At 53.4% G+C, this 13,004-nt stretch overlaps 4 protein-coding genes across 4 annotated transcripts; 3 read left to right on the top strand and 1 right to left on the bottom strand.

Moving 5' to 3' along the window:
* The first annotated feature begins 191 nt into the window (after positions 1-191).
* CONPUDRAFT_82632 (uncharacterized protein) lies at positions 192-1,722 on the top strand. Its single transcript, XM_007771139.1, has 4 exons — positions 192-242; positions 299-603; positions 661-805; positions 873-1,722. Exons 2-4 carry the CDS (start codon positions 364-366, stop codon positions 1,538-1,540), a joined length of 1,053 nt encoding a protein of 350 aa, XP_007769329.1. The 5' UTR covers positions 192-242; positions 299-363; the 3' UTR covers positions 1,541-1,722.
* Positions 1,706-3,308, bottom strand: CONPUDRAFT_165903 (S-adenosyl-L-methionine-dependent methyltransferase; the record flags this gene model as incomplete). Its single annotated transcript, XM_007771138.1, has 5 exons — positions 1,706-2,082; positions 2,139-2,275; positions 2,333-2,667; positions 2,724-2,868; positions 2,931-3,308. The coding sequence occupies 5 exons, from the start codon at positions 3,306-3,308 to the stop codon at positions 1,836-1,838; spliced, it is 1,242 nt and encodes a 413-aa protein (XP_007769328.1). The 3' UTR covers positions 1,706-1,835.
* Positions 3,309-3,916: 608 nt separating this feature from the next.
* Positions 3,917-6,337, top strand: CONPUDRAFT_125122 (Nramp-domain-containing protein; the record flags this gene model as incomplete). The annotated part of the gene is made up of 8 exons (XM_007771137.1): positions 3,917-4,071; positions 4,129-4,232; positions 4,361-4,671; positions 4,720-4,846; positions 4,904-5,225; positions 5,284-5,384; positions 5,445-5,557; positions 5,627-6,337. 8 exons carry the CDS (start codon positions 3,917-3,919, stop codon positions 6,110-6,112), a joined length of 1,719 nt encoding a protein of 572 aa, XP_007769327.1. The 3' UTR covers positions 6,113-6,337.
* Positions 6,338-7,607: 1,270 nt separating this feature from the next.
* Positions 7,608-12,492, top strand: CONPUDRAFT_105363 (uncharacterized protein). The gene is made up of 10 exons (XM_007771136.1): positions 7,608-7,652; positions 7,776-7,896; positions 7,960-8,340; positions 8,488-9,285; positions 9,356-9,558; positions 9,614-9,956; positions 10,140-10,487; positions 10,555-11,009; positions 11,066-12,006; positions 12,064-12,492. The coding sequence occupies exons 3-9, from the start codon at positions 8,109-8,111 to the stop codon at positions 11,492-11,494; spliced, it is 2,808 nt and encodes a 935-aa protein (XP_007769326.1). The 5' UTR covers positions 7,608-7,652; positions 7,776-7,896; positions 7,960-8,108; the 3' UTR covers positions 11,495-12,006; positions 12,064-12,492.
* Positions 12,493-13,004: the final 512 nt, after the last annotated feature.

Genomic DNA, 13,004 nt, shown 5'->3' with positions numbered 1-13,004 from the left:
ATCTTAGCACTTTGTTGCCTCTTTTCCGAGCAGGCGCTTCACGGATTCGCACAGCTTCCACTTGGCTTGATTCACCCATCCTATGCTGTCACCGTCCTGGATGCCCTAAAAGTGCTCGGCCTGGCTTCCTTCTTTCCACCTCTCTCTTTCTCTCTTCATCTGCACGACTCTTAACGACTCTTGACACGACAATCCGCTCATTATCACCATGCCCGCAAGCGTCAAACATACGCATTCAGCTGGTGAGTAATCATCTACTTCCTTGTTACCGTCTCTAAATCCATTTATATTCTTCCAGAACCGCTACGCGCTTCCGCTACTGGGCGACGGCGCACATTCACGGAAGCCGTAGATGGGCCCCTCATGGGCGTAGTACACGAAGCCGACGGGTCTGCGGGCGAATACTGGGCCGACCTCAAACCACATAGGAAACGAACTTTCCTCACCGCAGCGACAAGTCCGGACAGTGCTAGCTTTGCTTTCCTATCGCCCGAGCCTGCCTCCCAGAAGGAACAAGACGATGCAGACGAACGGGCACATCAACGCGCCATGGAGAACCTCGCTGGTTCATGGCAAGAGCGCCTCCAGCTTATTTCTGTCATCGTGAGTCGTACTAACTGCACCATCTCTTCCGGCCTGCTCACCACTCCTGATATGTAGACGACGTTCTTCGCCTCGATGGAGGCAGCCATGCTTGTGGTCACCGATCCAGGAGGCGCCGACGGCGATCTCAGCGCAGTATCTGGCGTTCTCAAGGCAGCTAACGCCGGTCTGCTCGGTGCCCTTATCATGCACGTATACTCTGGTATGTGTGCCTATCAGCGTGTAGGCACGAGTCACATTCTGATACAGCGATATCACATTTCACGCAGCTGTGCTCTCCTTCCTCGCCGCCTTCCTGCTCACACGCTGGAAGCTCAAGGAAGCTTCTAAAGTCGAAGAGAAGGTGGAACTGGTCACACATGGGGGCAGATTTGAAACCCATTCGCCACCAGGAACGTGGCGGTCCAAAGGCAGCGCTGTAACACAGGAACTTGAAAATGCCCCTACAGAGAAACAGAATGGTCATGACGCCACCGGACAACGTCCTTCCCCTGACCCCGCCCCCGGACATGTAAGCCAGTCAGAGCCCGCCAACGCTGGCGCGCGGCGCGGGCACATGTCCCATAATGTCCCACCCCCGCAGCGCGCTCGGTCGGGCTCTGAGCCCATGGAGCCCCCCATCTTCTCGCGCAACCCGCATCTAGAGCAGGTCGGCCCCTTCTGGCTCGGCGGAAGGCCCTCGCAGCACCTCCTGGGCCGGATGCACTCGCTCTGCGTCCTGCTTGCGACCTTGGGTTTCGCCCTCGCGATCATGGGCATCCTCTGCTACGGCTGGGCGCGCCAGCCGCGTGAAGTGAGCATCTTCGCGACGACGATTCTGGCCGCGGGCATTATCATCTTGCTGGCGCTGCTGGCGCCGGACGTGAAAATATGGAAGGCGGAGGAAGGTATCGAAAATAGGATCGAGAACAGGATCGAGAAGAACGCGGCGCGCTGAGGTTTGGATTGAGCTATACCGCTGATTTGGAATTTACAGTCTTTGGAAATATTACATGCACGTCATTTTACGCATACTCGTTTATCATCGCCATACTACATCGCGTCCTTAGGACAATGATACCGTAGTTGTTAATAGCGCTTCCGAGCGCCTTCCTGTACTTACTCGAACCGCTTGCCGACACCCACATGCGAGGCATAATGATACAATGAATTGTACAATGTCCATATTACTTTTCTTCTCGTGTCCAACCAGCGCCTACGTATATGGTAAGAGGTCGAGGTTTTCACTATGCTCAACCTGACCCCGTCACAGTTCCATCGCTCCCCTCACCGCTATCCTGATACTCACCGTGAATGTCTCCTGTGCTCCATTCCGAACTCATCGCCTCAACATAACCCCACCTGGACCAGAGATCTCTTTGGGCTGTGCCTTGACCGCTCTTCACGCCCCATGTCACGGCATACTTCTCCAAGAGCATCCCTGGGGCCTCGTCAACGTTCCCCATGCGGAGGAATGACGGAATGGCCTGAAGCTTAGACCTTTACATGGACGAGTTAGAGAGGATAGAATCGAGAACAACGATATGAATGCGTACTCCGGTAGATCTATATACTTAAACTTGATGATTTCGTCGATCGTCAATGCGTAGGCGTTGCCGAAGCCGTGTGTGGTAAATCGGTCTGCCAGGCTATGTGCGTCTGGGTATGCCCCTGGGAGAGCGATGCCATGGCCCTTGGATGACCGTCCATGTTAGACGACGTTGAGCGCAGCAGACAGGGGTGTACTCACGTCCGCTAGCCTTCTCGCCATTGTCTGACCGATTCCTCTGCTGCTCAGGCCGAACATTTCATACACGATTCCTCCTAGCGGGGTAGACCCGAGCTTGTTCGCGAACCAAGCGAGGAGGGCGTCGCTTTCTTCTGGCTTCATGTACACGAATACGCACTCTGAGAGGAGAAGTGTGGGTAGTGTGACGTCCAGTATGGCATGAAGTTGGGAAAAGAGGTCGTTGGGATTCTCGGAACGCGCTTCAGGATCCCCCGGCTTGCGCATGTCGGCCGCCAAGAGGTAGTACGAGCCACTCCCGCTTGCTTTTGCTTGAAATCTGAGAACATCATTTTGACCTATACATGGCACGGCATGAAGTAAAGAACGATGCAAGCAATGAGGGTAGACATACCTTTTCTGACAGAATCGGATGTCCACACAGATGTGGCTGATTCCTGGTCCTTCAGGCCCTCAACTTTCTCCGCCTTCTTCGTAACCGTCTCGGAAAAGTCGACCTCGATATAAGCGCCCAGCGAGTCCTTATACCTCTCGTCTGTCTAGCTATATTGCATCAGTCAAACACAGAAGCCTGAGACCGCCAAAATTGCTGAATACTCACACCATAGCGCCAGAACCGCGTATCGCTTCCCGCGCCTAGGCTCACGATCTGCGCCTTGCACCCCGCGCGTTCGCAGTTGTCCAGCCACCTGTCGACGAGTCGGTCGATCGCGCGGGTGCGGACGTACGTGCCCCGCATCTTGTCGAAGTTCTCCAGCGAGGGCATGCTGCGTTCCGCTCCGGGTGCAAACCTCCTGGCGGCGGCGGTGTCGCCACCGGCGAGCTGGGTGACGTAGGGGTCATCGAGGAAGAAGTTGGCGGTGAGTCTGTCTTGCAGCGCGACGTCGTCTGTCCATCGGATGGCTGCGTCTGGTTCGGAGGGGATCTGGCCTTTGCGTTGGGGTTTGCGGGTTGGGAGACGGGGAGGGAGCATTGCCATGTTGAGATGTGGAGGATAGGAGTAACCGAAGACGTTTTCCAGGGGTGCGCGCTTCGGTGTCAATAGTCGCGTGTGCAAACGTCGCTTCTCGCTTGGTTGCATCTGCGTCATGTGTCACGACGACCACAACCTTTAGATTTACCTCTCTGTACTATGGTCAAGGCCGGAGCCCAAGGCCCTGGTTGTGTCTAATTAACGTCCCAGGATACTGCTGAGATGATTGACTCGAACACTTGGGTCTGCTCCATGTCTTCTCACTACTTCCTCATTCATTCAGTTAGTATTTCGATCTCTCAGCTCGTTCAGGACAAGCAACCACCCATTCACCTTAGATTCGTTAGGTTTTCATCCACATTGGGCTAGGGGAACTGTAACGAACCCGACATGTACAAGGGCGCGGCTCTTATCTCTGCTCCGAACCTCTTGATAAGATGCCTCGTGGCAGTCATCTGCAACCTGAATACACCTCGCCAAGACCACTTTCATGCGACACTGGGTCAAGTCAACTTCCATAAGGTCGTCGTGCATCGTATAAATGCTCTGCATTTTCGCGATATGTCTGTCTTCCGCGCTGCCCTCAGCGCTCTCCGTGTCTCCTCTTCGCCAGGATGTCATCTCAAGACTCTTTACCTGTCCACCCCTCCCCTGAGACGAGACAAAGTCACGGCTCTGCAAAAGCGAGATCGACTCTACGGACGATAGCTCATCATATAAGGAGACACGCTGGCGTCGGGATTATCATCTCGGTTGGCTATTTCGACCCGTCAGTCCTGGTTCGATGCTCTTCTCTGTGCCGTCGTTGCGAATAACTGTAAGCCAGTGGTAATTGGAGCGTCGATTTGCAAGCGGGTTCGACTTTTGGGTATAGGACAATGCTGTTTGTAATCCTGTTGGCTGGCATTATGGCCATCATCCTCCAGGTGTGTCCTTTGCGATGAGATGCGACTCAGGCCACTGATAAATGGAAAGATTCTTTCGGCGCGGCTAGGGTTTGTTACTGGCCTAGGCGAGTGCAAATCTAATCCTAGGTTTACGCGCTCTCGTCCGTTGAGCTGAGCATATACTATCAGACTTGGCGACGAACTGTCGAGTTTTGCTGCACAAACACCCCAAGCACCCCAAGCTCATCCGCCGATGCGTTCTCTATCCACTTTACGTGCTTGCCGAGATCTGTATCATCAGCACCGACTTGGCAGAGCTGCTGGGCTCCGCCATTGGGACATGCCTGATATTTCCCAAACTTCCTATATGGGCTGGAGTACTGATCACGGGCGTCGATGTTCTCATATTTCTCATCATCGGTGATCCGACCAGAAACCGAGGGCGGCCAGTTCAGGTTTTTGAATTTGCGATGATTATCCTGGTGAGCGTTGAAGATCTCGTAGAGACACGGGCGCTTACGGTCTGGCAGGTCGGGATTGTATTTGTTGGCTTTATCGTTTTGATTGTCAAAGTCAGTCCAAACTGGGCTCAGGCGTTCTATGGGTTCATTCCCTCGAATCGTCTCCTTCAAAGCTCGCCTAATGCTGTCTATATAGGTGAGTAGGTTGTTCAGCTACTCTAATTTCCACTAATTCATGTCCAAACTCGCAAAGCTATTGGCATCGTAGGGGCCACCGTTATGCCCCACACACTTTTTCTGGGATCTTACCTCTCCACCCAGGACAGGGTCGAGATAGTGCCGCTCGAGCTCCCCGATCCAAGCCTCGCCACGGCATCGCGTTTTCGCCGGTGGTGGAAGTCGTTCACATCCCAGTTCTATGCAACCAGGATGTCGGAGGACCGTAGAATTGAGATCGAGACTCGACATGGGTATAGAGACAATAACTCTCTATCCTTTATCCGGGCCCATATGACTCACGGACTTGTCGATATTGTCGTAAGCTTGTTGACCGTTGCTGTGCCTGTGAACGCTGCGTGAGTGTTACTCGTCCTTAGACTTACTTATGAGAATATCTTACTTAAAACATTGCAGCATCGTCATACTCGCTGCCACAGTGTTCTATGATCCCAATACCTTGTCCGACGGAAGTCTCTTCACGATGCATGATCTTATACGTGACACTCTTGGAAAAGGTAACGCATGGCTTGTTATATTGTTGCGGTCCACAATTGACCAAATATTGACATTTCCAGGATTCGCGTTCATCTTTGCTCTGGCACTCGTGTGCTCAGGTCAAACCGCCAGCATAACGGCAACTTTCGCTGGACAGCTCGTCTCCGAGGGCTTTATTCAATGGCACATCTCTGTAAGTCTGACTTTTGCTCCTTCTTTCCTTATGAACAGCTGGCTCACTGTGATCCGCCGGTGTTCACAGCCATTCCTACGCCGCCTCATCACGCGCCTTCTGAGTCTGATACCCTCGATGATCGTTGCTATTTCCTCAGGCAGATCTGGCATTGATACGCTGCTCGTCGCGTCCCAAGTCGCGCTCTCCGTCGTCCTCCCGTTCGTCGCATTCCCGCTCATCTATCTCACGGCATCTAAAAGTGTCATGTACGCGAGACGGGAGCGCACCGACGATCAACGCGCGAATGGAGATGAAAATGCATGCGGCAAGGATGTGCCGCAAAATGACGACAAGAAGGCGGAGCTTGAGAGCGCTGCTGTTGAGGCGCCGCCAATGCTCACCGTCACCGAGGTCGAGGTCACGGCTTCGCCGGTCAAGGTGCCACGGGAGGACAAGATGGACTTCAGCAACTCGTATATGATGACTATCGTTGCATTCTTGGTGTGGGCAGTGGTGGTACTGGCCAACGTGTATGTCATCGTTATGCTCGGGCTCGGTGACACGGGTGAATAGAGGTACAAACCGTTAACGATCGGGGCGTCGGAGTTGCAGGGTGCACTTCGACGTACGTTGCTGATCACGCCCAGCATAACCATAGGTATAGATTCGAGTGGCTGCAGGTGTACAGTACCATACAAACGTATCAAGATCAGACCACGAAACGAATTGATGAAGCCCAACAAGGTCCAATAGCATTCATGTTGACTACTCACACGTCAAGATAGTCGTTCAAGTTTACCCGGAGAAATATTGGACTTTTTCCTGAGTGGGCGGCCGGAGCGGATACCACAACGATAATTTTCTCGAGATAAATTTGGTGGTAAGATAACAAGGATTTGGGCTATGGATTTCCAGTGACATGATATGACGATAGAAAGTTTCTAGCACCCAGACTCATCGTAAACTTTCGAACCGGCAGAGTAGAATGGTCGGGGGTGGTACTGCCAGACGAATGAAGAGGCCTACATTTACATAATATTCTTGCTATCCAATAAACTCTTAGTGAACTGATACGCTGTCGTCAAGATACATAACTTCATCAGAAGCCCTGGAACAGCGAGACGTCACAAGTTTGGGATTATTATAGTCGAAGCATCTTGATTGATGTTACCACTTGTGACGCAACACCACACCAAGATGATGTTAATCAACCAGTCTGAAATCTGTAGTCAGTACTAGTAATCCATGACATGACACGACAATGACGATATCTGAGTGAATGTTACGTTGCTGCGCATCATTTACGGTTTGTATGAAGAGAGCAGCAGAGTGGCCGAAGCGAGCATATTTGGGAGGGAGAATTAGTGGTTTGCATTCATCGGACGAACAAGTCCGGACAGGGATTCCAAATTTACATGGGTTACGCGCTATTGTCTGCGAATTCCATATTACGATGACAGAGGGATCATGCAGCTGCAAGGGCGAATGGAGGGAAGCGAGGGTAGGCCTGGGTAGGCGTTGGTCTGGCCCGGGAGGAGCATGACATGTGGGGTGCATTTCACGAGTAGATGGCATCGATTATTTATAACATAAAGCGACGATGCATTGATTATCCATTGCATTCCCGTGTACTTGTTGTCTTTGAACGGACGAGAGAACAGCCCAGAAAGAGGGGCCGATTACGATTGCCATGTGCCTAAGGCACACTATCGGTTGGGACTGGCTCAAGCCGGGGTGTGATTGGCTGGCAAAGGCGGGACCTGGCAAAATACGGGGCGGGAAGCTGGTCCGGTCCATGTGCGGGGACCGGATGCGGGTATCCGAGGATGTAGGTGCAGCGCCACCTGTTGACAGATCAGAGCATGTCTCGACAGGGGCCCTGGGCCGCGACTCTGGACAGAGCCCGTTAATATCATCTGAGCGCCCAAAAACGAATGAGTAGTGAAGGTCACTCGCTTTCCTTCTCTTTGCCCTTGACGTTCACCATCTGTTCATCGCTACTGAACACCTTATCTGTCCTCTGAAGGCTCAATCTTGCAGGTTCTGTGCCTACTGTACGTCTTCAGCCCGCCATTTCAAGGTTAAACCTCCCGCCTTCTCACACAACGTCGAGGTACGTTTGTCCAGTCTGCGGCCTCGAGTGGTGTTGCCAGCACCTCCCTTGACGCGTGTGGCATCCTCCGCTCCGCCTTCGTTCCATCACATCACGACGGCACAACTGATACTCTCTTGACAGCGGTGTGAAGGACATCGTTCGCTATAAGATCCACCCTCCCCTATACCTCTCCGTCTTGAGCTCACTTTCGTCGCGTCGACTGTAACGTCCTGCATACACGCATCAAAACCATTTCCGAGTGGTGCGGGAGGTTTAATGCGACTCATTGTGCATCTTGCTAACCTACTGTTCCTGATTACACAAGGTTCGCTCAATCTCCCCACCAGGAGCTCCTTCCTAGACTTTCCCCTCGCACGGTCCTGCCGTATACGTGCGGCCTTATATCCCGACAGATACACATCCTAGACATCACCTCCTTTCTCTCCGCATATACCCTTGTCATTTCACAACTAGATGAAACAAGACAAAGCGCAGTCTACCCAGAATTCGCTTACGATCTCCCTTACCGAACCAGTCGTTTTCCTGCGCACCTATGATAACCAACGTGTACGCAACTCAACCCAACCTTCAGGTGGTTCCCCTGCGGTGGTGCGCGGACTTTTGACCTTGAACATCGTGAAACCTACACGCGTCTCGAGCATTGAGCTTGAACTACAGGGAAAAGCCACAACCTCATGGCCTGAAGGTTTGTACCAAGTCGTTATGGTCGCGAATAGCTGGGATTGACGCACGTTTTCCCCTTCTATCTATTTCCGCTTCATGACTGTGCTGCACAATGTTGCATATATGCGCTCAATTATTGTTGAACATGGCATTCGTGCATAATTTGCAGGCGTTGGAGCGCGCCGCATCGAGATAACGGAGACACGCAAGGTGTTCTACGCCAATACCGTATTTTTCAAGGCATCCGGCGCAACCAGTAATCGACGCGCAGCGTCAATTGGTCCAGGCCTCTTGCATGACCTTGATCATGATCTCCATGACCGCGAGGAGGTCAGCCGGACACGTCCACCCTCACCCACGTACCCAACACCAGCAGCGAACTCGTCCGACTCACCCGAACATCATCCCTCGCTTACCCACGAGTCTTCTCCTCCACCCTTTTCCTCCGCGGCAGCCCATACCCCACGTTCCTTGAGTGTCGATTTCAATGCCCTCCTCCGTTCGCGGAGCGGCGAATCGACCCAGGCACAAGAAGTAACAGATATTCCTGGTCTGCTCCATACCTCCGAACTGTCGCCGAGTTCTCCGCTAGAAGCACAGTCACCGTCCAACTCGACAGGAACAGCACCGAATAGTGCAGCTTTGAGCGGGCATCGCGTTTCTTATAGCGCACTATCGGCCACTGCAAGCACTCCAAACAGTGCTCCGCCTGGGAGCGGACCCTCCGGCTCGCCTGCTTGGGTGAACTTGCCTACCCCCAATGAACCAACGCCACCGTACACTCCGCGTTCCCCACCTCATTCAAGCCAAAGTCCTTTGACTGTCCAGTCGCCCACCGCTAGCGTGGAAGACTCGAGATCGCGTTCGCCGTCACAGGTTGGGCATGGCCTGTCGAACGGCGAAAGACCGGCGCAGACGCTCGAGGAGTTGAGGAGGACACTGAGGAACGGCCTCAGCAACGGTTCAAGTGAGCGTTCACGCAGACGTGCCATCCTTCCAGAGTGTACTGATCAGATCTTGATGATGATTTTGTCCAGGCCCAGCGGCATCTCGCCGGACATCCTACTTCGGCTCGTTTGGGCAAAGTCATTCTGCAGTGCAATCCAGCGCATCAAGCATCCGCTCGACTCATGATGTTTCGCTTTCACGACGTCCTTCATTTGAGGATGTTCCGGAGGACGATGTCGCGCCGGAACACTCGACGCGAGCCTCGTCGACAGTAAGAGGAACCACGAGTCCCGTGCGTGTTAACACCCTTGAATATCCGAAGAGATCTCTGATTTTGCCTGCCACAGGTCCACAGCGGTCCGGCTAGTCCCCACGATGAGCATCGCGGGCGGCGAGGCTCTCGGTTCTCCTTGGCGGCTGTATCGAATGTGTTCGACGCCATGAAGGACCGAGTGCGCTCCCGTTCGCCCCGAACTGTCGAGCGCATGCGCGAGCGAGAGGGGCATGGCAATGGACATGTTGGGTCTGTAGAGCGAGGGAGAAGCCGCCATACACCTGGGAATGAACGAGACGAGCGAGAGAACGAGCCGGGCAAGGAAAAAGAGAAAGAGAAGCACAAGAGCATGTTCGGTGCTATGTTCGCCCATGATGAGGCGAAAGATGGGGAGGGATGGAAAGAGTTCAAGAAGGGTGAGTCACTCGTATATCTCCCCTTTTGAGAGCCGTGGGGCCCGAGGCGCACGTCAAGAGTGATCGCGCTCGCCATTCAGTGGGTTTGCCGCAGTGGCCGGGGACTCTTTCGCTTATTCACGATTGTTGACTGCCTCGTTCTCCGATGTGGTAAATGATGCTGATGCCATTTTTCTCCTTCAGGAACTTATACCTACCCTATTTCGTTCACGTTACCTGCGAATGCACCGCCGACCATTGAATGTGACTATGGCTCCATGGTCTGGCGCCTTAAGGGAGAAGTTCATCGTCCCGGAGCGTTCAAGTCCAAGCTAACCACATCTCGCGAGGTCCTCGTCATCGCTGCGCCTGGCGAAGACGAGACCGAGGAGACCGAGAATATCATCGTCGAGCGTCAGTGGGAAGACCAGCTGCAGTACCTCATCGTAGTTTCGGGGCGAAGCTTCCCTATTGGGGGTACTATACCGGTCACACTGACCCTTATGCCACTGGCGAAGGCGAAGGTGCATCGCATCTCAATCTTCCTTGAAGGTGAGTCAAACATTGCCGTATTACATGCATTGTGCGGTTCTGCTGGGCTGACACTTTGAGTCATCAGAGCGAATCGATTACTATACCCAGATGAAGCGTGTTGCGCGCTCGCAAAACGATCATCGTATTTCTCTTCTCTCTCTGAAGAACGCAACAGCGAAGGACAAGGATAAAGACAAGGACAAGGACAGCCAGCCGATCTTGCCGCTGCAGGGCGATAGTCCGGACGAGTTTGCTCAGTCAACGTTTGCGCGCACCCTGCACCTCGATCCAGAGGCTGCGTCGGAACTCGCGGCATCCTTCATGGGTCCCGGCCCGTGGACGTTGCAAACAGATCTGAAGCTGCCTGGATCGTGTGCGTTGCTGCACTTCACAAATCGGAACCGGAAGAGCAATATCATGATTCATCATACTCTCAAAATTGTGCTCCGCGTGGAGAGGGGCGACGGCGAGGTGGACCCGAAAACGAAGAGAAAGAGGCTGTTTGACATTGTCGTGCAGACGCCGCTGCATATTCTCTCTGTGCATAACTCATCTTATTTTACACTGAAACTCGAATAGCTGATCTTGATTTGCAGTGTCGTTGCTCGCCCGAGTGGATGTCTCTCCCGCGGTATAGCGAGATCCTCGAGCGCGACATTTTGCGAGCTGCGCACCTCGCATGCCCCTGCGACATCGCTCGTGCCGCTCGGCGACGCCAGACCCCAGGTGTCCATTTCGACGAGAACCACGGCGATGGGCCTGCTGAGTTTGGGCCGAGCGCAATTGACTACGCAGGGCGCGGACCGTACTCGCATGAGCGCGCACGGGAGCTCGCACGTATTGTTTCGGGTCGGTCGACGGACTCGAGCTCGGAGGAAGAGGCTGCCTCGGGGGGCGGGTCGGATTTACGCGCGCAAATCGTGAGCGAGACTGCGCAGTACGAGCGGCTGGTCGCCGGCCTGGTGAGCGAAGCGGGTGAGGAGCCACCGGCGTATTGGAGCGTCGTCGAGGTTGCTGGGCGGTGAGCCGGCGGTATCTTGGTTATATAAGGTGGAAAAAAGGGTTTTTGGGACTTGTCATTTTTTCTTCTTCTTCATTTCCGTGTGTGTTGTTTGTTGTATCTTGCACTTCCACGAACTGTTGTTGTTTCTTCTAATATTTCATGGCCATCTACGTCTTAGATTTTGCTTTATCTTTATTAGACTCATTATCTCGACACCTATTATTCCCCGTGGTTTCTTTGATACGAGTACCACGTACTGCTTAGATACCACACTATCATGATGACCATGCTTGCCTTTTGGACTTGGGTTCAGATTCAGTGTAGCATTAGATGATTGGAGTAGTTTGGAGGTTCCTTCGTTCACTCCTAGTGATCTATGAGGATATGAGCTGGCGTGGATAACAATGCAAAATTATAGAGGTGTACAATGTGGGGTCGTTACGTGCGTGCATCTATGCGCTCTAAATTAGTCTAAGCAGATATCTCCCAAAGCTAAAATCTCGAAACCAGACCACGCATTCACGTTAATCATCACTAAAAGAAGTCAATGTATCAGTTATTAGGGCCATAAGTAAAACAAGAAATACGCACTCTGGCAGCTCTCTGCGGAGGAACAGATCAATGGCAAACGAGAAAGCGGCAAACGCAGCTCCACCACCGAGCACGGCCTTGGGTCCCGAATTACGTGCAAGAACGCCCCCCGCGACAAAGCCCGCCGCGACGGGGTTGACCATGTCGTTCTTCGCCCTGTATCCCTCGATGACGCACTCGATGCCTGCGAAGAGCGCGCCCACTTTTCCGAAACCCTTGCCGGAGCGGTACATCCCCTTGCCCATCTCTTTGAAGACCTCGCGCGCTTTTTGGACGTTGCCAAACTGAGCTGCCTGTGCTGCGCCTGGTGGGAGACCGGCAGTACCTGCGCTGCCTGCTGCTGTCGCTTGTGCTTGTGCGCGGAGGTAGGGGTCTTCGTAGGCGAAGGAGGCGGACATGAGGGAGAAGAAGGCGCCGATACCGAAGCCTTTTTGGTTGCGCAGGGAGTAGCGAATAGAGAGGTAGAAAGAAGTTGAGGTGAGCTGCTTGAAAAGACAGAGAAAATGGGGCAGAGCGCACCTCCGACACCGGCGATGACGGTCTTGGCCGCGCACGACTCCATGCCCATAGACATCCAGTTCTGGTACTTTTGCGCAGTGTTCCAGTTCTCGCGCTCCTCTTCTGAGATGCCAGGCGGTAGGGGCTCTTTTCCCTTCGGAAAAAGCGGGGCAACGAGTGGGATGGACATTATTGCTGCCCGGGTATCACAGTAGTAGTATAGAGAGCTAGTGAGCTCGGTGTCCTGAGGGCATTCATAGGTGTTCAGCAGAGAATTTTGCTACGTTGTAGAGTTTTTTCGTACCTCTTCGGCGTGAAGTAACGAACAAGGGGGCCGTCGGTCAGTTCCTTCGGAGTGTTGTCAGCAGTTCGAATTCGGTACACCGGGCAGCAGGCTACGCTAATTTTTGTGCAGCCTCGGCTCGGACGCGTCGGACTTCGGC

The sequence above is a fragment of the Coniophora puteana genome, assembly GCF_000271625.1.
Source record: "Coniophora puteana RWD-64-598 SS2 unplaced genomic scaffold CONPUscaffold_7, whole genome shotgun sequence".
Classification (NCBI taxonomy): Eukaryota; Fungi; Basidiomycota; class Agaricomycetes; order Boletales; family Coniophoraceae; genus Coniophora; species Coniophora puteana.
This window is presented reverse-complemented; position numbering and strand designations above follow the sequence as displayed.

Bases quoted from the DNA above. Each gene is read 5' to 3' on its own strand.
- CONPUDRAFT_82632 (XM_007771139.1), top strand. From the start codon at position 364: ATGGGCGTAGTACACGAAGCCGACGGGTCTGCGGGCGAATACTGGGCC. The intron at 604-660 runs GTGAGTCGTACT...CCTGATATGTAG, and splicing joins TCCAGCTTATTTCTGTCATC to ACGACGTTCTTCGCCTCGAT. The intron at 806-872 runs GTATGTGTGCCT...CATTTCACGCAG, and splicing joins TATCATGCACGTATACTCTG to CTGTGCTCTCCTTCCTCGCC.
- CONPUDRAFT_105363 (XM_007771136.1), top strand. From the start codon at position 8,109: ATGAAACAAGACAAAGCGCAGTCTACCCAGAATTCGCTTACGATCTCC. The intron at 9,559-9,613 runs GTGCGTGTTAAC...TGCCTGCCACAG, and splicing joins TAAGAGGAACCACGAGTCCC to GTCCACAGCGGTCCGGCTAG. The intron at 11,010-11,065 runs GTGCATAACTCA...CTTGATTTGCAG, and splicing joins CGCCGCTGCATATTCTCTCT to TGTCGTTGCTCGCCCGAGTG.